The sequence below is a fragment of the Colias philodice genome, chromosome 26, assembly GCF_061535455.1.
Source record: "Colias philodice isolate Cphi_HAF_F1 chromosome 26, ilColPhil1 Martin Lab GWU primary, whole genome shotgun sequence".
NCBI classification, from domain to species: Eukaryota; Metazoa; Arthropoda; class Insecta; order Lepidoptera; family Pieridae; genus Colias; species Colias philodice.
In genome coordinates this window covers 7,081,730-7,108,877 of record NC_143111.1, presented here as the reverse complement: position 1 = coordinate 7,108,877, position 27,148 = coordinate 7,081,730, and the positions used below count along the sequence as shown (strand labels likewise).

Genomic DNA, 27,148 nt, shown 5'->3' with positions numbered 1-27,148 from the left:
CGAACAGCGAACAGCGAACAGCGAACAGCGAACACGAACAGCGAACAGCGAACAGCGAACACGAACACGTACACGAACACAATCAAATTCAAATTCAAATTCAAATTCAAATTCAAATTCAAATTCAAATAGATATAGAACATATTCAAATTCAAATTCAAAATCAAATTCAAGTAGATATAGAACAGCAAACAGCGAACAGCGAACAGCGAACAGCGAACAGCGAACAGCGAACAGCGAACAGCGAACAGCGAACAGCGAACAGCGAACAGCGAACACGAACAGCGAACAGCGAACAGCGAACAGCGAACAGCGAACAGCGAACTCGAACAGCGAACAGCGAACAGCGAACAGCGAACAGCGAACAGCGAACAGCGAACAGCGAACAGCGAACAGTGAACAGCGAACAGCGTACAGCGAACAGCGAACACGAACAGCGAACAGCGAACAGCGAACAGCGAACAGCGAACAGTGAACAGCGAACAGCGAACAGCGAACAGCGAACACGAACAGCGAACAGCGAACAGCGAACAGCGAACAGCGAACAGCGAACAGCGAACAGCGAACAGCGAACAGCGAACACCGAACAGCGAACACCGAACACCGAACAACGAACACGAACACGAACACGAACACGAACACAAACACAAACTCTCAAAATCAAATTCAAATTAAAATTCAAATTGTAATTCAAATTCAAATTCAAATTCAAATTCAAATTCAAATTCAAATTCAAATTCAAATTCAAATTCAAATTCAAATTCAAATTCAAATTCAAATTCAAATTCAAATTCAAATTCATATTCAAATTCAAATTCAAATTCAAATTCAAATTCAAATTCAAATTCAAATTCAAATTCAAATTCAAATTCAAATTCAAATTTAAATTAGAACACGAACACGAACACGAACACGAACACGAACACGAACAGCGAACAGCGAACAGCGAACAGCGAATAGCGAACAGCGAACAGCGAACACGAACAGCGAACAGCGAACAGCGAACAGCGAACAGCGAACAGCGAACAGCGAACAGCGAACACGAACACGAACACGAACGCAATCAAATTCAAATTCAAATTCAAATTCAAATAGATATAGAACATATTCAAATTCAAATTCAAAATCAAATTCAAGTAGATATAGAACAGCAAACAGCGAACAGCGAACAGCGAACAGCGAACAGCGAACAGCGAACAGCGAACAGCGAACAGCGAACAGCGAACAGCGAACACGAACAGCGAACAGCGAACACGAACAGCGAACAGCGAACAGCGAACACGAACAGCGAACAGCGAACAGCGAACAGCGAACAGCGAACAGGAACAGCGAACAGCGAACAGCGAACAGCGAACAGCGAACAGCGAACACGAACACGAACACAATCAAATTCAAATTCAAATTCAAATTCAAATTCAAATTCAAATTCAAATTCAAATAGATATAGAACATATTCAAATTCAAATTCAAAATCAAATTCAAGTAGATATAGAACAGCAAACAGCGAACAGCGAACAGCGAACAGCGAACAGCGAACAGCGAACACCGAACACCGAACAGCGAACAGCGAACAGCGAACAGCGAACAGCGAACAGCGAACAGCGAACAGCGAACAGCGAACAGCGAACAGCGAACAGCGAACACCGAACACCGAACACCGAACACCGAACACCGAACAGCGAACAGCGAACAGCGAACAGCGAACAGCGAACAGCGAACAGCGAACAGCGAACACGAACACGAACACAATCAAATTCAAATTCAAATTCAAATTCAAATTCAAATTCAAATAGATATAGAACATATTCAAATTCAAATTCAAAATCAAATTCAAGTAGATATAGAACAGCAAACAGCGAACAGCGAACAGCGAACAGCGAACAGCGAACAGCGAACAGCGAACACCGAACAGCGAACAGCGAACAGCGAACAGCGAACAGCGAACAGCGAACAGCGAACAGCGAACAGCGAACAGCGAACAGCGAACACCGAACACCGAACACCGAACACCGAACACCGAACACCGAACACCGAACAGCGAACAGCGAACAGCGAACAGCGAACAGCGAACAGCGAACAGCGAACACGAACACGACCACAATCAAATTCAAATTCAAATTCAAATTCAAATTCAAATTCAAATTCAAATAGATATAGAACATATTCAAATTCAAATTCAAAATCAAATTCAAGTAGATATAGAACAGCAAACAGCGAACAGCGAACAGCGAACAGCGAACACGAACAGCGAACACCGAACACCGAACACCGAACACGAACACGAACACGAACACGAACACGAACACAAACACAAACTCTCAAAATCAAATTCAAATTCAAATTCAAATTGTAATTCAAATTCAAATTCAAATTCAAATTCAAATTCAAATTCAAATTCAAATTCAAATTAGAACACGAACACGAACACGAACACGAACAGCGAACAGCGTGGTAAATGTTAAAAATATGTACTTAATGACGTTTCAAAAGTGCTTCTAGAAGAAGTCTAATTGAATAAATAAATGTTTGAGTTTGAGTTTGAGTTTGAGTTTGAACAGCGAACAGCGAACAGCGAACAGCGAATAGCGAACAGCGAACAGCGAACAGCGAACAGCGAACAGCGAACAGCGAACAGCGAACAGCGAACAGCGAACAGCGAACAGCGAACAGCGAACACGAACAGCGAACAGCGAACAGCGAACAGCGAACAGCGAACAGCGAACAGCGAACAGCGAACAGCGAACACGAACAGCGAACAGCGAACAGCGAACAGCGAACAGCGAACAGCGAACAGCGAACACGAACACGAACACAATCAAATTCAAATTCAAATTCAAATTCAAATTCAAATTCAAATAGATAAAGAACATATTCAAATTCAAATTCAAAATCAAATTCAAGTAGATATAGAACAGCGAACAGCGAACAGCGAACAGCGAACAGCGAACAGCGAACAGCGAACAGCGAACAGCGAACAGCGAATAGCGAACAGCGAACAGCGAACAGCGAACAGCGAACAGCGAACAGCGATCACCGAACAACAAACACCGAACACCGAACATCGAACACCGAACACGAACACGAACACAAACACAAACTCTCAAAATCAAATTCAAATTCAAATTCAAATTGTAATTCCAATCCAAATTCAAATTCAAATTCAATTTCAAATTCAAATTCAAATTCAAACACGAATACGAACACAAACACAAACACAAACTCTCAAAATCAAATTCAAATTCAAATTCAAATTTACCGAACACCGAACACCGAACACCGAACACAATCAAATTCAAATTCAAATTGAAATTCAAACGCGAACACGAACACAAACACAAACACAAACACAAACTCTCAAAATCAAATTCAAATTCAAATTCAAATTCACCGAACACCGAACACCGAACACCGAACACGAACAGCGAACAGCGAACAGCGAACAGCGAACACGAACAGCGAACAGCGAACAGCGAACAGCGAACAGCGAACAGCGAACAGCGAACAGCGAACAGCGAACAGCGAACACGAACACGAACACAATCAAATTCAAATTCAAATTCAAATTCAAATTCAAATAGATATAGAACATATTCAAATTCAAATTCAAAATCAAATTCAAGTAGATATAGAACAGCAAACAGCGAACAGCGAACAGCGAACAGCGAACAGCGAACAGCGAACACGAACAGCGAACAGCGAACAGCGAACAGCGAACAGCGAACAGCGAACACGAACAGCGAACAGCGAACAGCGAACAGCGAACAGCGAACAGCGAACAGCGAACAGCGAACAGCGAACACGAACAGCGTACAGCGAACAGCGAACAGCGAACAGCGAACAGCGAACAGCGAACACGAACACGAACACGAACACAATCAAATTCAAATTCAAATTCAAATTCAAATTTAAATTCAAATTCAAATTCAAATAGATATAGAACATATTCAAATTCAAATTCAAAATCAAATTCAAGTAGATATAGAACAGCAAACAGCGAACAGCGAACAGCGAACAGCGAACAGCGAACAGCGAACAGCGAACAGCGAACACGAACAGCGAACAGCGAACAGCGAACAGCGAACACCGAACACCGAACACCGAACATCGAACACCGAACACGAACACGAACACAAACACAAACTCTCAAAATCAAATTCAAATTCAAATTCAAATTGTAATTCCAATCCAAATTCAAATTCAAATTCAAACACGAATACGAACACAAACACAAACACAAACTCTCAAAATCAAATTCAAATTCAAATTCAAATTTACCGAACACCGAACACCGAACACCGAACACAATCAAATTCAAATTCAAATTCAAATTCAAACACGAACACGAACACAAACACAAACACAAACACAAACTCTAAAAAATCAAATTCAAATTCAAATTCAAATTCACCGAACACCGAACACCGAACACCGAACACGAACACGAACACGAACACGAACACGAACACGAACACGAACACGAACACGAACATGAACACGAACACGAACACGAACACAGTCTCAGTAAGTATGATACTAATATGAACATTTCCAAAAAAAGGCCCCTGGGTAGTTTCAGCCCAGGGCCCCAAGAGTTCAGGGTCCGGCCCTGTAGCTATGCGAGGTTTGCCTATAACGTTCACCTAGAGTTACATGTTTCTAAAATACCTGGTTTGTTGTGTTTAATGGTCCTGTATGATTGGCAAGTTTTAAATGTTTTTATTGTATTTATAGGTTGGTGAAAATATGAAGTTATTTGGGAAAAAATTTGAAATTAATTGCATCGATTTTATGTGTTCAAATATGTTATTTGCTTTCTATGGAAACTGTAGAAGGATGTATATAGTAGGTACTTTCTTACATACACATTAAAATCATTAAATACAGTAACTTGGTTCCGCCGTAATGGCGCCGTTGCTAATATTCCAAATCGTGAGGTTGCTTTGCTCTAAAAAACTGTGCTTCGTTCAAACTTTATATCAACCTACAATAACATTATAAGTTAAAAGGTGTAGATAGATTTAGTAATCTATCTACAAATAAAAAAGCGCTAGTGCGCTCCGGGAGTATTTTCATTTGTGCCTTTTTCATTCACGATAGTTGAAATATGACATCTTACTTAGAAGTCTGATCATGTGTACTGTATAGTGTAAAAATTAATATTAAAAACAAAAAAAATATATTCTCCAAGTTAAGTTAATAATGTTTCCTCCAAGTAAATTATTTTCAAATTCAGTTAAGATATTTTTGAGATTTGTCATTACAATTTACAAACATAATGAGACACTCACATAAAAATACAAATTCTCTTCTCCTTATAATTTATATAGTGTAGCCTTTTACATTTTCTCTGCATTATGTATATTAATGGCGTTTTATACTACTGGCACTAAAGGTTATAGTAGATAAAGGTATATAACTATAAATTAATTAGGTAATTACGCTTATATCACAAGAAAATGACTCAAAATCGCATAATATAATATGGTAATATGGGGTTTAATAAAACGAAAAATATTAATTTATTATTTTTATTTTCACTTTTATATTAACTGCTATCGTCAGTATTGGCATCTTTACAAAATATAATCCCTTTGTTTAATGGAAGAATTAAAACATATATTATTTTGGCAAATCCAAATTCACCTACGTAATTACAAAGAAAACTTATAAAATATACATTTATACATCCTACTTACTACTATTTGATAAAAAAAAACTTAATACAAACAATTATTCGTAATAGAACAACATAATCAGAATTCTTATTTAATCTCATATTTACATTTTACATAATTTACATTAAAGTTATGGACCGTCTAAATAACTAAATGAAATGAGAAACTTGATCAGTTAAAATTCAGATCGAATGGTTAAAATACAATGATCAGTGAAATATTTACACATAACTTATTGCACGTTTTCCAACGTCAAAATGTAGCCTCGAAACATTTTTACAAATTTCTACCAATTTGGTAGTTTTTTGTTAAATGTATGATTGGATTTTGTTAATGATTCGAAGCTACATTAAATTAAATAATAGTCAAGGAATGAATAATTTAATTAATGAGTTGGGCTGTATTTCTACTTGGCAACATTTCTAATTAAAATAGTTACACATCCTAATTCGGATACATTTTCAGATTTACAAGTTTACTTTTACAATCATAATTCTATACACAACTACACAGACATTCGATATCACTCCCCAACCAAACTACACCATTTCTACCATTTACCACATTTCTACCATACAAAAATGGTAGAAACACAGCCCAAAACACGTCAACCCACACGAACCCACGCCATATACAAAGCGTTTTTGGCCAAGCTATTCGGTGGTCTACTATGGGCCGCCGCGAGAACCGAACCCACTATATTTTGGCATATATTGTGACTCACCGCTTGTACGTCTGCCCGTATGGCACGAACGCTCAGGCACCGAATAAGGCACTTTTTTGTACGAATCATTACTATGGATTTGTTAAATGCTTATAAAAAGACAAAATAGCTTTCTTTTTTCACGTTAAAATAAAATTTCACGTCGAATATACATTAAAATTGATAATGAAAGGAAATTTAGCTGCTTCAAATGGCAACGCTAGTTTTTATGATACCAAATATGGCATCATATAATAATACAGTTGGTTTATTACGTATATTAATTTTACAATTAAAAGCTATAGGAAATACTTATGTGTTACCATCACATACATTTTGGCAATTTAATAAATCATTCATAACATTGAGCACTAATATACTACAACATCCAAGTTTTTATCTCTTTATAAGCACCTAACAAACCCGCATACACATATAAAATATATAAACGTAACATCATTTTGAACAAACCGAACTGTTATGGCACCCACTTCGTACGTTATGTATATCCAATATCAAATATATATGTTAATAAAACACTTTCAGTTCAGTCTTTAACCAGAAATCTCAATAGGCAATAAAAATCACAGTAATTACGAACAATAATGGTGCCAAAGTGTCAACACTTTACTGGAAATCTACTAATTTCTACCATTTTCTACTATAGCTCTATATTAGGATATCGACGAAATAATTTACTGAATACATCGAATAATATCTTAAAATGGCATTCAATATCGACAATACTACATCGCAGATCAAAACCAGACCTCGTACCCAGATGATCCAATTTTTTAATAATAATTTTTATAAAATATTCAACTACATGGAATTTAAATATTCATTTAGGAATCAATAGAACATCGAAACAATAACTACCAAAGAATTAAACAATATTTCACGCTAGCAACATTCTCAATTTTGGGCTTTATCGAACCCTCAACAATTTCTTTTTCCGACATTTTCAAAATTTTCAAACATTTTGAATAAACCAACTTTATTTCCTTATATTTTATTTTGAATTTACAAGCTTTTTAAACTTGAACACCAAGTACTCTATCGACGACAAAATCATACCTAACCTCATCGTCTTCTTTGACCTTCAAATCCCGATTCTCAAAAGTATCTTCAGGTATACATGGGTTCTTGCATTCGACTACTTGTTCTTCTTGAGTCGCCTGTTCTCGTCTCTCGAAGGAGGTCTTAGAAGACCGTCCATCGGGAGTAGACCGTTCTTCCAAGTCTTGTTCCCAATCGTCTTCCGAGTTCATGTCGTCTGGTAGTACAGGCACTGTGGCTTTTGGTCGCGTGAAGAATGCCATTTTTTCTCTGTAAAAGGACGAATGTGTTAATAAATTGAAAATTATCTTAAATGAAAAGGTCAAAATAGAGAATATTATAAAGTGGTTTTATATTGCCATATTTCCTCATCATATTCATATTTTAAGAGACGAAGTTAAATGGTTTTCTTAATTTTTAGTTTAGTCTGTAGGCCATCAATTTTTCTTTTTAATTTAAATGGCAGCTTGCATAGATATATTAATATATCAATTTATACTTCACCAGATTTGGTTTCTTCTGCTTCCAACATCATCTCTGGTAGTTTCGAGCTTTCTTTTATCACTATTACTTCACAAATACTTACTTAAAAGTCACCAGACCTAATTTTTCCTACCTCTACCATCTTTTCCCTTTCCAGCCTATAACTCACATTTTAACACTTAGATACTCACTTAAAAGTCACCAAATCGGGTTTCTTCCCCTGTCTAGACTTCCTAAGTCGATACACATCCCGGCAAGTGCGCTGGAACAGGCGAGTCACTCGCTCGCTAGCGGGCGGCGAGCCAACTAGCCTGCGGAGGGTTTCGTCTTGTGACACCCACGCTGCTACTGCTGGGTCACCCGCTGCACAGGCTTCTTCTAGCCTGGAAGAATTTATTGAATGAATAAAAGATATGTAATAAATAATAAATCTTAATATATATAAATCTCGTGTCACAATGTTTGTCCTCAATGGACTCCTAAACCACTTAACCGATTATAATAAAATTCGCACACCATGTGCAGTTCGATACAACTTGAGAGATAGGATAGTTTAAACATGTAGGTAAGTACCACGGGCGAAGCCGGGGCGGACCGCTAGTAAATTAATATATAACAAAGAGCGTGTGAGCCGAGCACACGTGTCAGAAGTGAAACTTCTTTGGATTCAAAGATATCAAAATCGTCGCATTACTCAATAATGTATCGGCATTGTCATAACGCGACTTTGAAATTTTACTCTCAACGCGCCTAAATAAGTTTCGCATTACGCATTTTACATAATAAATAGTATTCCAAACATATATTTTTACTTTTATTTACAACCCTTATCATTTGTCCCAAAATATATTTTTCGCAATATAGAAACTAAATGAGAAATAAGACCTAATGTTTTCCGATTGGAAATTTTTTTAGTTAATATTGTCTAAAATATATCTAAAGAAATTACCGTTTCTTCAATTGCGTGAGGTGCTGTATCTCCTGCCTTAGATCTTGTAGCCTCGACGAATGTGCTTTAAGATCTAGGGATAGATCTAGGGATGTTCTTGCACTGCGCTGTCTCGAGCTGTGCCGTACTACTGCGCTGCGGGCTCTGCCCCATCTGGTAGAAAATTCCAGAAGTTAAAATAATGTTTTTTTTTGAAGTGAAAACTTCTTTAGCGGCGTTGAGCACTTTTTCTGTAATGGGTATAAAATCTTAAACTCGCGTCAGGACACGTGACCTGATCGAAAAAGCGTAAGACGGATACCATTCCAAAATATCAAACATGCTCAACGTTAATAATCAAGTTTTCACTTCTGCCGGCACTCCCGGAGTGCAACCCGTCTTTTTTTTTAGTTTTTTGGTTGTTTAAGCTTCAATATATTATAAAGACATAGAAACTTTACTGTTATCTTTTAGAATTTTGTAGGCAATAATGTAACGAATTCATAATTGAAGTCTGCATCAAAATCGGATCAGTAGTTTTCAGAAAATGGTCATAACCAACCAACATTTATTTAATAAGCATTCATTTAAAGTGCTTTGAACATACTTTTTATTTCAAAAAAGTTCACAAAATTAAAAAAAATCTGCGTCGATATTTTTTTTCAAGCTAATAATTGAACCTTATATTTATGTTAAAACTTAGCACAAATTTCATCATTATTTTGTAATAAAAAAATTACAACTTACCTAAGTGAGCGTCGTTCCCGTAGTGTTCTATCGAAGGGAATACCAGCGGGAGGTGGCGGACGTCTGGCGCCTTGCCACATCGAAGAGTCCGACTCAGAACGGTTTAGTCTGAATAGTTAAAGTTAATTTAATTAATATATCCATGAGAAAATCTATGTTGATGATGATGATCCATAAGAAATCAAGAAAAAATATTAAGGGAGCCCGAGTCGGAACGGTTCAATTAACGATTTCATTAATATACCGATAGCAAATCAAGAAATAACTTGAACAAGAAATTTAAGGAAGTTTGAATGGTTAAATATGAATATTAGAATTTGAATTTAAATGGAAAATTTAATCTCTAAATGGAATTGCAATTGAATTAAACGAAATAGATAATATCAAAACCATAGACCATAAGACACGAGGAACAGAATTAATTGGATGATGAATTTAACTAAATAGTAAATAGTCAAGGGCTGAGGTATCAAAGATAATTGAATTGAAGAACGTTAATAAGTTCAACATTTTAAGGAAATACAATTAAAAAAAATTCAGAATAGTACCAACCTACAAATATAATGCCCTTTGCCGATACTCTGCGGTTGTGGTGAGAAAGTTTGAGATCGCTTTATAGTCGCCAACGACTCCTCTTGGTTAGTGCTTACTTGCTGACTTTTCCTGTAAAAGATAATTGTCATTTAGTATAAAAAAAATACAAAAATTGTGCAAACACACGTGTCAAAAGTGAAACTTCTTTGGCAAGATTAAAAGATACTAAAATCGTCCTCTAATATCTCCATGACGACGGTATTGCCATGACGCGACCTTGAAATTTTACTCTCAACGCGCTTAAAGAAGTTTCACTTCAAAAAACACCATTAATACGAGAATAGCTAATAAGTTTATAGAAAAAGGCATATATGACACAAGACATGCCATGCAACCTTTTTAATGATAATATATTTTTATGTTAGATATCTCTGTCCATGCAACAATCAATCAATCATGCTAAAACAAAGCTTTATTAGAGAAGAAAAAAAACGAGTTATTATTATAGTAGACATTCTGTCTCAACCTAAGGTTTCAACATAATATGACGAAAAAGAAAACCATTAAAATGGTACGACGACTGAAGAGTTAGACTTTAAAAAGAAGAATGAGATCATTAGGAAACACCTATTTAAGATGTTAATATTTTGGAAAAAAAAAACTGCAAGAAATATAAAACAGCAACGCACAATGATTGAAAAAGAATTTTAGAAAATTTTTCGATAAACATCTATAACAATTCCTATATTTCCCCTATAACTTCCTCATATTGGAAAAATATCAAAAAAACATTTTTTTAATGTCAAAAAATCATGTAAATTTTCATTAATTTGTGCACACAGCCAACAACATCAAGACATCAATTTCACTTAACCTATTTTAATAAGTGCACACACAAGCGAACATCGAAACACAACAAAAAATGGCGTTTTAAATCTTTTTTTTTTATTAAGTCCGTGCAAACGTACAGACAGACGTACCTAAGTATATATACAGGTAATATACAGTAACAGAGTTACTTTGCTAGCGGCCTGCCTTCCTGAGGTCGGCCGTCCGCTTCGAAACGCTTCATATAATATCTGGAGGAGAATTTTTTGTTTGTAGGCTTGGAATTTTCCAGATTTTTTGTCTTTTTTTAGAAAAATATATTCCAAAATGCTTTAGAGGTGATCTTTTTTTCAAGATATGGAACATTCTCAAGTAAAAATGGTCTAAATGTATTTTAAAATTATACTTTTGTTGTATCTGGAATTCATATATCTGTCAAAATAGGAAAAATGAATTCCATATGAAATGATATTAGAATTTTTTGGCTTCACTGATTGCAACAAAGCTGACTTAATACATTATTATATTTTTAGCCTACAACAATTTTGTTGATATAAACGACTATTAACAAATAGCCTATTATAATATAAGTTTATCCCCATAAGTTAACTACAAACAAATATCCTTAACTTCTCTAACCACAAAAAAATGTGTGCGTGTACTAGTGTACACAAGTAAGAAGTGAAACTTCTTTATGACCTTATTTTTCAAAAAATAATTTACGATATGCAACTTTACAGAAATACGTCGAATCACGCGTGGTAGGGATAAGAAAAAGATGGCGCGTAACGGCAAAATGTCACGCGTAACGAAAAAATGTTACACTAACTTTCTTTCCAACCACGATAAAGAAGTTTCACTTCAATAATAATAATATATAAAAAAATCTCACCGTCTATGCAATTGCCTAGCGCCCTCCGGACAAAAGTTACATTCAGTGTTGGTTTCCTTCTCTGCTGTGGAAGGAAGATATTCTTCTTCCAGATTTAATTCTTCTTCAGGAATGTAGTCTTCGAATGAATCTTCTTCTACTATCTGTTGATTGGAATTTATTTTTAGTATTATTTTATAAAAAATTGTAAAAGATAAAATTTTTTGTAAAAGTTTAACTTCTAATACTGGTCAGGAAATAATAGGATTTATAACATATTTAAGGATAATTATTTATATGATTTGTAACGCAAAAGCAGAAAATAAAAAGCAAATCAATTTTACCAAAGTACACACAAAGACATGAGACAACGATATAAGTTGTAGAAACATTAAGAGCATCTAAAAATGTTGTCCAATTATCCAACCATATTAAGTATTATATAACCTATAACTAGTTTTATTGTATTTATTTATATAAAAATGATCACCAATCACCTGATTAAGTGGTTCTCTAGCCTCATCATCATCAGACGCGGAGTCATCACCGCACTCCGTGTTACATTCCGCTGCCGCCATACTTTCTGGACCTTTTAAATTTATTCATTATATTTAAATAGTTTTAATAAGTTTTATCAACTAAAGTACTGCTACAAACTATTAAACTTATTAATATATCGTAGGGTTATATCGTGGAAATGGTACTTTTTATATATTTAATGTTTTGGGAGGTTAGTAAAAAATATTACCTATGCATTCGAATTGATTCTTTCTGCTCTTTTTTTATTGTTGCTTCACAACTCATTTAAATACAATTTCTTAAAGATTGAATGAAGCAAGATTATAACTATTTTTTTTTTAATTCTAACAACAAGCAATTGAAAGAAAATTTTAAACAAGAACTATACCAAAACTCACCTCTATTCCTAGTAAGAGTAGACGTTTGTGAAGATATAACAGTAGATTCATCGGAACTTTCGTCTCTCCTCATACTTCTGAAGCTCAAAACATTATACCACTTTTGCGAAGTCGAGTCAGGGTCGAAATCTGCCAAGCTCACTTGTGTACAACCCTAGAAGGTAATAAAGTTATGTTAGAAGAAGTCTGGACTGATTTAGATACAGTTTTAGATAAATGGAAGTCAGTAAAAATCGCTCTCGCCTATAGATATTCACATGGCACTCAAGGCTATAGCCGAATACTCAAATTTGGCTAGTTTTCATCATTTTTTTTTAGTTTTTGTAATTCCATTTAGTGTTGATTTTCTTTGTCATCCAAATTGAGATTGATCATTAGATAAAATTCTATGATTTTTTTTACCACCACCAGTTTATACTTCTAATCATTAGTATGTTATTTCTTTTATTAATTTTAGGAAAGAAGTACGTGCAATGAATGAAAACAATTTTACATCAAATTATTCAAAACAGTCAATTTAATTATTCAAAAGCAGAGCCACAAAACAAAGACATACACATTCAAATATATTTTCACATAACTCACCAAGCACTCGCTATCAGACGCCAAGTTAATCTGCAAGGTGGCAGCCCTCAACGCCCTAGGGCCGATGGAGGCTCGCTGGTTGTTCCTCCACACTAGGGTTGCCCCTCGCCACGCCAGAGCTGGCGTGTTGAATACAATACCACCCCCACCACCCACTACTAGCGCTCCACGAACCGCACTGAAAGTAAAAAATACAAATTCAAATGAAAATTCAAAAAAATCTAATCAATAGAATTAAGTAAAGTTAGTGCGTTATATAGCTAATATTAAATAAATGATGATTCCTTAAAAGTTACATTAGTCGTCACACTTTAGCAATAAATCGCGTTTAAAATCCACTAAAGGCTTTAATTTCTACACTTTTAGTGATTAAAATAAAATAGAGTCTTAAAGTACTAAAAATTAAGCGACACATCAACGGAAAGAATTTACTAGGCAAACCTATAATTTAAAAATAACAGCGGACCAACCATACATCCCTGAAGCACCCCTAACACAAAACACAAGCACCTCAATATCTCACTCAATAATCATCCCACATAAACCAAACTTTACCATACCACAAAGTACGTTTTACCCAACATAATCCCCACTAGATAACTTAACTAAGTTAAGTGTAAGTAACTTACATCTCAGTGTCGTTGTCTATGTAAAGCGCGTGTAAGTTCCGTGCTCGAATGATGCCGATCTCAAGCGCGCTCTCGTCGGGACAGTAGCGCAATTTGATCTCAATTTGTGCACTGTTCACTGTAATTGGAGAAAAGATGGTTAAAATTGTATTATTTGTTTTCAGAAGAAAAATATTTAATTTTAAAATAACGTATGAAAGATATCATACAGGAAATAATTATCATTTTTAATTCCATAAACAAATTCAACTGAACTGTTCAAGCTCTTGAAAAGTAATGAAGTCTAGATATTTATAATTATTTATCAAAACGCAGCGACAAAATTTACCGCAATTAAATTTAAAGCAATAAATATTTCAAGTTAATTTCTTCCATAAGCACACTGTCTATAATTAATAAACCTCTAATCTAAAAACGGAATTATCACCTGAACTATAAATATTAAGCTCGCTTATTTGATTACACCAATACTACGGTTATTTCCTTATTAACACCTTCAAGTTTCAAATTAAATCCCTTTTTAATATAAAATTAATAAAAAATTACCCGCATTAGAGCAATCCGCAGCTTGTGCAGCTTCAAACACACCAGAATCTCCGGCCACCGACTCGTCACTTACTGCCGCTGATACAGATCTAGTGTTCGTACCTGGGAATGATAAACTTGGTTTAGTAAAACTGGGTTTAAATACAAAACTAGATGTAGTAACTAATCTAGGCTTAATGACAGAGCTAGGTTTAATCGCTGATTTAAAGACGGATTAGATTGAGGTAAATAACTAACGAATGAAATGAATATAAGACTGGAAGACTTAATGGAGAGATAAGGTAAAAACAAATTGATCCACTTGTTAATTTTTATCAAGACCGAAGAGCATAGAATGTTATTGGGCTTTTCTTATCGAACTGTATCAATAGAAGTAATATAATTTTTTCAACGCATATAATAGTCATATATTATACTCTTTAGTCTTACAATTGTAGGACACCCCGTAATATATTTTTTACTTTTCTGTAATAGTTTTATAGGTTTTCTTACCACTAGAAGAGCAAGTGGGTGATAATGGTGGCGGAGTTTCCGAAATTGGTGATAGCGGTTCAGCCGGTCGGCCTGGCCCTTGTACTTGCACGGGGACTGGAAAAGTTATTTTAGATTAGTATCCATACTTATAATATTATAAATGCGAAAGTAACTCTGTCTGTCTGTCTGTTACTCAATCGAGCCTAAACTACTGAACCAATTTTCATGAAATTTGGTATGGAGATATTTTGATACCCGAGAAAGGACATAGGCTACTTTTCATGCGGGAACTATGCGGGTTTTTCTTTGACTGCGCGGGCGAAGCCGCGGGCGGACACCTAGTTTATATATAAATATAAGTAAAAACATAGATGTAGACAAAATCATAGAAATACTAGACAAAGAAAATATAGTCATAGTCGTAGATGTAAAAATGGATATTACTATAGACCTAGTTGAAGAAGGATATAAACAAACGTGTGATGGGATGGGCAAGTAGGCTTTAATATTATTATTAGTATGGAGTTTAATTAATCTCCTTCATTTATCAAATTTATAATTTCAAAACGATGGAATTTATTTCACGTAAACTCTATTGATTTAGCTATAATTTGAATTTAATAAATACTTACTTGTAGCCAATCCAGTAACTTCATTCAGCCCAGTGGCGACGCCTATCCGCATTTCAGCTAATTTCTCTTCTAACTCCCGTTGTTGTCGCCTTTGTCTTTCCACCTGGAAAACATATTATTTCGGCCTCAGTAAAATAATAATCTAAAATAATTACTAGGAACATTACTAGGAAACAATTTGTAAGATAATATGGATAAAGTGATACCCAATACCCAAGCTATAGGCATAGATATATGTAGATACCATAAACAACTGAATAAACATAGACATTGATACAGAAGACATAGACATACAGCATCAGAGAAGGACATATCTTTAGCCACTAACCCACAACTAAAGGCGTAGACACAAAAATACCCAAAAAAAAGACGGGTTGCACTCCGGGAGTGCCGGCAGAAGTGAAAACTTGATTATGAAGTGCTCGACGCCGCTAAAGAAGTTTTCACTCCAAATAACGATAAACAAAACCATAGGCGAAACTATAGCAATATTCACCTGTGTGTACGAGGGTGGTGGTGGTGGAGGACTTGCAGAGGATAAACTGCTGCGTGGTGATAAAGAGGGTTGAGAACCACCCTCACCACTTGAACCTCGGAGCAATCTGTAATAATAAATTAATTATTACACAATTATTTTACAATATTTTAAGAATAGAAAACAAATTATAATGAGTTGAATGGATTGTTCTTAGACAGGTAGATCAGTGATCTTAATTCACCGAAAGAATGAAAAAAAAATATGACCAATATTTTGTTTTTTATTCACTAAGTCGTTAAGGTATTAATAATTAAACACTACTTATATACCTAGTTAAAAAAGTAAAATTCTGTTAATTTATCGACCTTTTACAACGCATGTTAATAAATAGTACACGCAAAGATATGACAATACAATTCTAGTAACATTTACTTAAACATCCAAATAATTAAAAAAACTCACCTCTCAACACGTCTATGCAGATCGACCATATCAATAGGTTTATCCGCTTGGAAGCTAGCAATTTGTGGTCCTCCATAAATATCCGTAAAGCTGATCCCCGAGCTTAAAGAGCCCTTACTACTCGCGGTCGAAAGGGACCCCAAGCTCGAACTACTCGACACTGATAATGTGGACGCTGATAATGTCTTCAACTGCCCTTCTAACGTCGTCATTGATGTCAACGCGTCTTTTAATTGCTGGAGCAGTAATTGCTTTTCTTCGTGTAGCCTCAATCTATCCGCTATGCATTTGTTGGACATTTCGAATGCGTTCTTTAAGTCTTGCTCCAGTCTTTTGCATTCTGACTGTATATCGCACATCTCTTGCTTAGATCTTGTCCTTGGAGTAATGCTTCTAAGTTCCCGTAGCAACTGTTCTTTCTCCTGGAACAGTAGTAAGCGGTCCTTATCTGATTCCGCTTGTCCAGGTTGCACTTTATCTTCTAGATCTGCTAATTGTTGTTGGATCTGCTGAATCCGCTTTCTAGCTTCGTCGTATTGGAGGCGAACCCGCGCCATTTCTGCTAGTCTTGTACCGATTGGTACTAGTTCGGAACAAAGGTCCGTTTGCGAGGCAGTGCTAAGTTTTTCTTGAGGAAGGCTAAGTGTGGATAGGTCTGGGGAAGCTTCGCCTAGTTGCAACCTTGTAAGGTCGTCTTTTAATTTGGCTAGTGATTGCATTAGATCTGCTCTCTCTTTCTCGCCCGAGGTGAGGGATTTCTGGATGTTCTTCAATTCAGTCATGATGGCCTGAGCTTCGGTTATGTTGTAGCATCCTTGCTGTGCGCTCAGTTTTTGTTCCACTCTGAAAATAAGAAATGTTTATTAGTATATTTCATATAAATTATTATAAGATAATCGTTTACCTTCATGTAAATACTTTTATATTTCAAATAATTATAATTGTTAAAAAAGTTTTGATTAGTGTAGTGTGCTGTAATTACATGTTCCGAAGCTATATTAAAACCTATACAGAATATTTTTAATTTACAAGTATTATATGGCAAAATTTTATCAGTGTTGGTATATTCAGAATACAGCGTGATACCAAATCAACAAGTGTATATTGAAAATCAGTATACAAAATTTACTCTTACTACTAAGTACTGTAATGTTACGAAATGTTAGTATACATGATCTAAATCAATATAAAGGCTGGTACTAACTCAGTAAAGTGTATTATTGTAAAACAGTATACAAAATTTAGTAAACAGTGCAGTGTAATAAGTGTAATATTACTCACTCAGCAAGTGTATTATTTTAAATCTATATTAGTGCAATGTTTCTGTTATGTTACGAACTGTTATTTAATATACAGGATGGTACTAACTCAGCGAGTGTGTCGACGCCGCGCCTCGCGCACGCCACTTCAGCGCGCGCCTGCCGCAACTCCTTGCGCAGTTGAGCGACACGACCGCGAGCCTGCGTCACTTCGCAACGCAACTGCTCTGGGTCGTGCCGTGAGGTGGTTGAGGTGGTCGTGACTGAGGTGGTTGATGAACACACTGCAAGAGGTTCGAGAGTTAGAGAACACGCTGTATATAAAAATATAATTTGGTCTATGAAACTTTACCATAGAACAATGTATTCTATTGTAGATTTGTTCCTCAAATTAGTTTGTTGTATAAAAATAAATTTATACGAATATTTTAAGTGTTTTATTGCATTCCTTCACCAAATACTTTTGCTCTACATGGGAGAAGTACATTTTAAAAATAAAATTGATAATATTAAATATGAGATAAGTTTCAAAAAATGTTTTGTAAATCTTAATTGAATACATACCTAGGTAATTGTATATTAATTGTAAATCAAAAGTGCAGTGACAGAAAAAAGTAATATAGTTTCGCATTGCATTATTCAGTTTGTTTCTATTAAAATATGCATACTTCTATACTAATATTATAAAGAGGAAAGGTTTGTATGTATGTATGATTTTCACGCATAAACTACTGGACCGATTTTGACGAAATTTGGCACAGATAATCTTTAGACCCTGAGGAAGAACATAGGCTACCTTTTATTGCGAAATATGTACCACGGGCTAAGCCGGGGCGGACCGCTAGTATGAAATAAATTTAATCCTATTAAGAAAGTAATCACACACAATTCGAAGAAGGCGTGTACGCAGAGATACGTGCATTATAATTTCTAATCTTGCATGGAATACATTTGAATAATCTTTGTTTGTATTAGGCAATTTAACTAGAAGATAAAATATCTCTGTAACAATAACTTTTATGTATTTCATAAATAAAATCTGTAAATGCATCATATTAGTTAGATAAAATTTCAAAATGATATCATTCGCTGTGTTAATTTTACAGTATTTATTTGTCTGGTTAATAAATAAACTTTATATGATTCTACCTAAATAAGAATTTGGTGAACAGACTAAACGCAGAAACTGTATTCACAGCACATATAACAGCACAATCAATACAGCTTATTTTTAATTAAGCGACGTTGTATTTAACATACCTAAATATAAGGTATTTCACCAGAAAATTACTTAAAACTAACCTTTACAAAAATTTAAATATAAAACAATAAATGTTAAACTTAAATGACATAATTGTGCATTTTCGCATTACACAAAATAACTTGAACACAAAAGTTCAATGTCTTTTGGATATGACCTAACCTTCAAAGTATTTTGAATGTAAACTAAACGTGAGCAAAAAACTACAGATTTTACATTTTTGATGGATGAACGATAATATTAATACATTATGTATTTATAGTATTATAAAGTTTAATATTATGATATTTAATTAACCCAACAAACTATTTGGCTATTGCCAGTAATTTTTTATGCATATTGATTAGAATATTATTTCAAATTCACGTTATTATAATAAATCCCTATCTAATGACAAATAATCCATAATTTCGTCTTAAATTATTTATTACTAGGTTTCCGCCCGCGGCTTCGCCCGCGCAGTCAAAGAAAATCCCGGATAGTTCCGTTCCCGTGGGATTTCCGGGATTACATCATTTTCCCGGGATAAAAAGTAGCCTATGTCCTTTCTCGGGTATCAAAATATCTCCATACCAAATTTCATGAAAATTGGTTCAGTAGTTTAGGCGTGATTGAGTAACAGACAGACAGACAGAGTTACTTTCGCATTTATAATATTAGTATGGATGTCAAACTTAACAATAAAAAAATACTATAATATTGAAAACTAAATACCTAACTTTAAATATTAAAAAACTTTATACGGTTTGCGTTTTACATCCGTTGAAGATTACTTCTAAATAAATATAACTGCAGATAAAATTCAATTATCATTTATTCACATTCCACAAAAACCACGCATACAAAATACCTTTTCTACAGATATGCAAATAAATTATCTATTGTATTATTCAAAAGGAAATCTCGATAGTCATCTAATAGGTAATACTAGGTATTTGAATAGATTTTCTATGCAGTCTTGATGCATTCTTACAGCATTCGTGTTTAGATTTTCATTTTAAAATAATATTTCTATTATTTTTGAATTATTTTATTATGTCCTATGATAGTAGACATATTCCGCAAGCCCTAACTTTTAATTTGAACATTCACGTTTTATCATTCAGGTACCAAACTATCTATTTACGAAAGTTCCATCAAAAATGATTCAGTCGTTCCGTAAATACAAATATACTTACAGCTGGTTCTAGAAGCTGCGAGGGTTGACAATGCGTTGTTTAGATGTTTGTACTCATCTTGAGCTAGACACAGCCTTTGCTTCTTTACATCGTACATTTCTCGTTTTGCCTGTAACAAAGGAAATAATATTTTTAAAATACATATAGATAATAATAAAATTAAAGAAAAATGACTTGATAATTAGGATAGGATTTCTTTTAAATTTAGAGATATTACAGATTTTATTTTATTCTAAATTATGAAAAACAATAGTTTATTTTTTGCATTATCTTATTAAAATTAAACGACAAAAAATATATAATAAGATACAGTATTATTCTGGTTTGAAATAAGATTATAATATTTAATTAAATAGGTATTTAGTTATTTACCCACTTTATTCTTTGCTCTTGATAATTATCCTGTAACATAAATATTTTATATACCTACCTACAATTAACTGACTATAGCATCTAAATCCGGGTAATAAAAGTCAAACATACAATTGTTCTGACGTTTAATTATTTAAATTGAAACACAATAATTATAGTTTTGTTTGACGTCATAAGTTAGCCCAATATGCTGCTTAATCTTAATCAAAAGAAGCTTGGAATTTTAATTCATAAATCTATTAACTGACCTTTATAATCGAATAGTAAATAATTTGCAATCAATCAGGTTTTGAATAGTTAATAAAAATATGTAATTTATGTGCCTATATACTAAACTATGTGAAACCAAATCAGATTCCAATAAAATCTAGACATACATTGGTTAAGATAGCAAAAAATATAATTTTAAAATATTCCTTTTGTTCATTATTTAAAAATATCACGTCTTCACATTCCCATAAAACGAGCATATAACATTTAATTGTATTTCACAAAAGAACCGCGAAAAACAAAGTATTCCAACAATAAAATGAACCATAAAGTTTGATAATTCAAAAACGGCATGGCTGTGTAAACGTGAAGAAGCTCACTGTATATTATATGCAATTAAACGTAAAGAGGGTCAAAATATTTCACGGAGTCATAACAAATTCCTCAGTTCGGAGATTAACCAGTTATCAAAACCGAATACTGAGTTAGTTTTTTGCGGGCGCAAACAGAAGGCATTATACGCAGGTTTTTGCTCGGAATGTGTACAAAAACTGGCCGCATCTCTACGTATCCTGCTCGCGAAAGAAATTCAATTCGTATATAAATGAAATTACCGCTAACAGACCGACCTTTTACTCGCCGGTTTTAGCAGGTACGTAAAGCTGGCGATGAAAAATTAGCGAAATTAAAAAAAAACAACACCAGAATTTGTTGCTTATTTGTTGCTAATTAGTTGCTATAATGACGATTTTGTTGCTCAACCCGTTCGCTGAAAATCAGCAACAGTTCTAGCTTAACGTTAAGGTAGCGTGCAGAAATCGGAAAAAGGGATGGATCGTTCCAAAAATGCAGATGAATTTGTTGCTAATTTGTTGCTGCATAAAAACAGTGAAAATTTTAAATTTTTTTCATTGGCGCCAAAAATAACACTGGCCATGTCAACTTAATTGTCGATTTTCGGTAGTGAAACATAAAAAAAAATTTGTTGCTCCTCACATCGTTCACTGGCAAAGTGTACAAAGCCAGCAACAAAATAGAAACCGGAAGTAGAGTTAATTTTGAAACCGGTTTGCTAGAAAATCGTCCACGCCAGCTTAACTGTCGATTTTCGGTAGTGAAACATAAAAAAAAATTTGTTGCTCCTCACATCGTTCACCGGCACAGTGTACAGAGCCAGCAACAAAATAGAAACCGGAAATAGAGTTAATTTTGAAACCGGTTTGCTAGAAAATCGTCCAAGCCAGCTTAACTGTCGATTTTCGGTAGTGAAACATAAAAAAAAAATTTGTTGCTCCTCACATCGTTCACCGGCACAGTGTACAGAGCCAGCAACAAAATAGAAACCGGAAGTAGAGTTAATTTTGAAACCGGTTTGCTAGAATATCGTCCACGCCAGCTTAACTGTCGATTTTCGGTAGTGAAACATAAAAAAAAAATTTGTTGCTCCTCACATCGTTCACCGGCACAGTGTACAGAGCCAGCAACAAAATAGAAACCGGAAGTAGAGTTAATTTTGAAACCGGTTTGCTAGAAAATCGTCCACGCCAGCTTAACTGTCGATTTTCGGTAGTGAAACATAAAAAAAAATTTGTTGCTCCTCACATCGTTCACCGGCACAGTGTACAGAGCCAGCAACAAAATAGAAACCGGAAGTAGAGTTAATTTTGAAACCGGTTTGCTAGAAAATCGTCCACGCCAGCTTAACTGTCGATTTTCGGTAGTGAAACATAAAAAAAAAATTTGTTGCTCCTCACATCGTTCACCGGCACAGTGTACAGAGCCAGCAACAAAATAGAAACCGGAAGTAGAGTTAATTTTGAAACCGGTTTGCTAGAAAATCATCCACGCCAGCTTAACTGTCTATTTTCGGTAGTGAAACATAAAAAAAAAAATTGTTGCTCCTCACATCGTTCACCGGCACAGTGTACAGAGCCAGCAACAAAATAGAAACCGGAAGTAGAGTTAATTTTGAAACCGGTTTGCTAGAATATCGTCCACGCCAGCTTAACTGTCGATTTTCGGTAGTGAAACATAAAAAAAATAATTTGTTGCTCCTCACATCGTTCACTGGCACAGTGTACAGAGCCAGCAACAAAATAGAAACCGGAAGTAGAGTTAATTTTGAAACCGGTTTGCTAAAAAATCGTCCACGCCAGCTTAACTGTCGATTTTCGGTAGTGAAACTTAAAAAAAAAATTTGTTGCTCCTCACATCGTTCACTGGCACAGTGTACAGAGCCAGCAACAAAATAGAAACCGGAAGTAGAGTTAATTTTGAAACCGGTTTGCTAGAAAATCGTCCACGCCAGCTTAACTGTCGATTTTCGGTAGTGAAACATAAAAAAAAAATTTGTTGCTCCTCACATCGTTCACTGGCACAGTGTACAGAGCCAGCAACAAAATAGAAACCGGAGGTAGAGTTAATTTTGAAACCGGTTTGCTAGAAAATCGAAACAATTTTTTTTTTTAAGTTTCACTACCGAAAATCGACAGTTAAGCTGGCGTGGACGATTTTTTAGCAAACCGGTTTCAAAATTAACTCTACTTCCGGTTTCTATTTTGTTGCTGGCTCTGTACACTGTGCCGGTGAACGATGTGAGGAGCAACAAATTTTTTTTTTATGTTTCACTACCGAAAATCGACAGTTAAGCTGGCGTGGACGATTTTCTAGCAAACCGGTTTCAAAATTAACTCTACTTCCGGTTTCTATTTTGTTGCTGGCTCTGTACACTGTGCCGGTGAACGATGTGAGGAGCAACAAATTTTTTTTTTATGTTTCACTACCGAAAATCGACAGTTAAGCTGGCGTGGACGATTTTCTAGCAAACCGGTTTCAAAATTAACTCTACTTCCGGTTTCTATTTTGTTGCTGGCTCTGTACACTGTGCCGGTGAACGATGTGAGGAGCAACAAATTTTTTTTTATGTTTCACTACCGAAAATCGACAGTTAAGCTGGCTTGGACGATTTTCTAGCAAACCGGTTTCAAAATTAACTCTACTTCCGGTTTCTATTTTGTTGCTGGCTCTGTACACTGTGCCGGTGAACGATGTGAGGAGCAACAAATTTTTTTTTATGTTTCACTACCGAAAATCGACAGTTAAGCTGGCTTGGACGATTTTCTAGCAAACCGGTTTCAAAATTAACTCTACTTCCGGTTTCTATTTTGTTGCTGGCTCTGTACACTGTGCCGGTGAACGATGTGAGGAGCAACAAATTTTTTTTTATGTTTCACTACCGAAAATCGACAGTTAAGCTGGCGTGGACGATTTTCTAGCAAACCGGTTTCAAAATTAACTCTACTTCCGGTTTCTATTTTGTTGCTGGCTCTGTACACTGTGCCGGTGAACGATGTGAGGAGCAACAAATTTTTTTTTTATGTTTCACTACCGAAAATCGACAGTTAAGCTGGCTTGGACGATTTTCTAGCAAACCGGTTTCAAAATTAACTCTACTTCCGGTTTCTATTTTGTTGCTGGCTCTGTACACTGTGCCAGTGAACGATGTGAGGAGCAACAAATTATTTTTTTATGTTTCACTACCGAAAATCGACAGTTTAGCTGGCGTGGACGATTTTCTAGCAAACCGGTTTCAAAATTAACTCTACCTCCGGTTTCTATTTTGTTGCTGGCTCTGTACACTGTGCCGGTGAACGATGTGAGGAGCAACAAATTTTTTTTTATGTTTCACTACCGAAAATCGACAATTAAGTTGACATGGCCAGTGTTATTTTTGGCGCCAATGAAAAAAATTTATAATTTTCACTGTTTTTATGCAGCAACAAATTAGCAACAAATTCATCTGCATTTTTGGAACGATCCATCCCTTTTTCCGATTTCTGCACGCTACCTTAACGTTAAGCTAGAACTGTTGCTGATTTTCAGCGAACGGGTTGAGCAACAAAATCGTCATTATAGCAACTAATTAGCAACAAATAAGCAACAAATTCTGGTGTTGTTTTTTTTTAATTTCGCTAATTTTTCATCGCTAGCTTTACGTACCTGGTTTTAGCTCCGCTAAACCTGACTCGAACGCCACCCTAATATGCGACATTGAACTTGACTTACTGGTGGATTATTTAACTTGATGTTAAAATAAAATAACCTATATTACGATCGAGTATTTAAGAGTTCAAGAATATAATATATTCATTATTTGTAGATTGGATAGAATTGTTATCTATACAGATTTCGAGTCTATGAATATTTAACCACATTGAAACAATGATATAAGTAAATATTTACAGTGAAAAGCCTCAACGACCCCGTCATCCGACCGGCATGCTGCAGGCGACTCCATGTGTGCGGCGGGCACTGCGGGAACGTGCCATTCCTGCTCAGCACCTGGGTCGCCACGTAACCTTGGCCTTCGTAGTACGGCACCTCCGACACTGGCACTAAACGCACTTCCGCAGATCGAATCTGCCTAACCGACAGTATATTCTCATAGATAGCCTCATCCTCCAAATTCTGACCTTCCGGACACAAACGATAACCGAACTCGCGACTGATCTCATCCAGATTAGCGTATTCCGGCCGCTTGCGCAGTTCATCTAAGTTTTGATACTGCGGCTCGTCGCGGACGCACAGACCGGGAGGGCGAGTGGACGTGGGGTCAACTCTGACTCCATATTCGGAGGGTTCGCTGCGCACCATCCTCGCGATCTGCCGGGAACACTTGCGCAGGCAGGGGTGGGTGCCGACGGAGGCGGCGCGCGCGCGGATCGTCGGCTGCAGCTCGGGCTCTGGGGGCGGCGGTTGGGACCACATTGTGCACGCCCGTCGCAACGGACACATCTTAACCCCCAAAAGGGCGAGCGACGACTGGCGCGGACGCGCGGAGCTCGGATAGCGCGCAGAGGAATGCGCCCGCGCCGCCGAAAGAATGCAATCTCGGGCGCATTTCGGAGGTCGATCTCTCCGAAGGGCCGGCGTCCCGCACCCGCCTCCTCTTTGGCCATCTGTCGTAATAAGTTCGACGAAACGCAGAGTCAGCTATGCCGGCCCGGCTCCGTAACGGACTGCCGTGACCTCGTCCCGTGTCCTCCGCACGCGAATCATTCAATAAAGAATTCCTCATTCCATTTCTCTCAACTACTTAAAAAGGTTTCTGGTGTAATGATCGAAAAACGAAAAAAAAATCGCAATTCAAACGACTAAAATATGGTAAACTTACATTATTTATTACACCAAATTGTATTAAAATATTAAAAAACATATCGATAAATCAAATATGCCTCGATATCTATAATTTAAAGCGCATACCAAAAAACCAGAATATGATATAAAACTTTTAATAACATGACCCGGCCAGACGAATATTTCATACGGCGTAGGTACACGTGCAATAAATAAACAAAACATCGTTCCAATCAATTTATCCACATATGGACCGAATGTAGTTCCTTTGATGTCGGCTATCCAACAATTTAATATCAGCCGCCGCGACGCGAAGACACGACAGTTATGCTGGCACTTATGCGCGATTTTCTCAGATTTTCCACGTAATCAATTTACGTAGTTTAATGTCGGAATGTGAGCGGCTCCGAGCACATCTGGCATGTTGCAGGTAGACGCGTACATTTTTGTTCCGGAATTCCTTAACGCATTTACGGTCCTGTCTCGCTTAACGCCAGCTTAGCCGCCTCTAAAATTGCTATATCCTACGTATTCAAATGAGTATCATCGTAGGTGATGTTTACAGAAGAGCAACATTATGAATAATTACGCGTCGTCTCAATTTACATAATATTTCGATTATACTTAGTCGTGAGCTCAATAATTTCGCATCACAATTTCTACAAAGTAAACATGTAGCGTGTATAATATATTTAAATATCTTAATGCTTTATCGTTAAGATATCGACGAGTTATAATTTAAAGACATCTGTCAAGTGTGTTAGAGAAGAGGGAGGACACAAAGACACGACTGATAGTGCCTCTGTAATTTACGATCATCGATTGATATATGGTTAAAGTAATTGAAGGTAGGTTCATTAAGTCGAGAACTCCAAAAGGGGTGAAATTAACTGCTACAGTTCTAGACGGTAAAAAGATAAGGCGAGTACGTATAAAAGTAATTCATAATATTCTAAGTTGAGCGGTACATAGCAGACAGGTAATTTGGCCCGGTGCCTACATTCCAGCGAGTGGTATGTACGACTAATAGTGTGGTGTTTTTTGTTGAGCTACGCCTACAAAAAAATCCGGTGAACTCAAGTCTAAGCCAAAGCATCTGCTATGCGTTAAATGGCGAAACTTAGGCATTTATACAGCTTTAGGATGCGATTCATTTAAATTCCACACTAAATGATACCCTA

General features: G+C 35.8%; 2 protein-coding genes across 3 annotated transcripts in view; one reads left to right on the top strand and one right to left on the bottom strand.

The window, feature by feature from the left end:
• The window catches only part of LOC149476987 (protein FAM114A2), a 180,548-nt gene that overhangs the window by 94,921 nt on the left and 58,479 nt on the right, over positions 1–27,148 (top strand). The gene's annotated exons all lie outside the window — the stretch shown is intronic.
• Positions 5,513–27,148, bottom strand: part of kibra (WW and C2 domain containing protein kibra) — a 70,509-nt gene continuing 48,873 nt past the window's right edge. The window contains exons 1-18 of one of the 2 annotated variants that reach the window (XM_089711435.1): positions 25,074–25,640; positions 20,250–20,358; positions 17,920–18,094; positions 16,552–17,394; positions 16,108–16,213; positions 15,612–15,714; positions 14,998–15,093; positions 14,506–14,607; positions 13,960–14,077; positions 13,331–13,508; positions 12,746–12,899; positions 12,326–12,417; positions 11,850–11,992; positions 10,148–10,258; positions 9,596–9,703; positions 8,870–9,022; positions 8,112–8,303; positions 5,513–7,707 (exon numbers count right to left, since the gene is read on the bottom strand). In XM_089711435.1, the coding sequence (XP_089567561.1) occupies positions 7,413–7,707; positions 8,112–8,303; positions 8,870–9,022; positions 9,596–9,703; positions 10,148–10,258; positions 11,850–11,992; positions 12,326–12,417; positions 12,746–12,899; positions 13,331–13,508; positions 13,960–14,077; positions 14,506–14,607; positions 14,998–15,093; positions 15,612–15,714; positions 16,108–16,213; positions 16,552–17,394; positions 17,920–18,094; positions 20,250–20,358; positions 25,074–25,625 (3,630 nt within the window). In that variant the 5' untranslated portion in view covers positions 25,626–25,640 and the 3' untranslated portion in view covers positions 5,513–7,412. Of the gene's footprint in view, positions 7,708–8,111; positions 8,304–8,869; positions 9,023–9,595; positions 9,704–10,147; positions 10,259–11,849; positions 11,993–12,325; positions 12,418–12,745; positions 12,900–13,330; positions 13,509–13,959; positions 14,078–14,505; positions 14,608–14,997; positions 15,094–15,611; positions 15,715–16,107; positions 16,214–16,551; positions 17,395–17,919; positions 18,095–20,249; positions 20,359–25,073; positions 25,641–27,148 lie in introns of those variants that run through there. The other variant, XM_089711434.1, reaches the window with a different exon arrangement.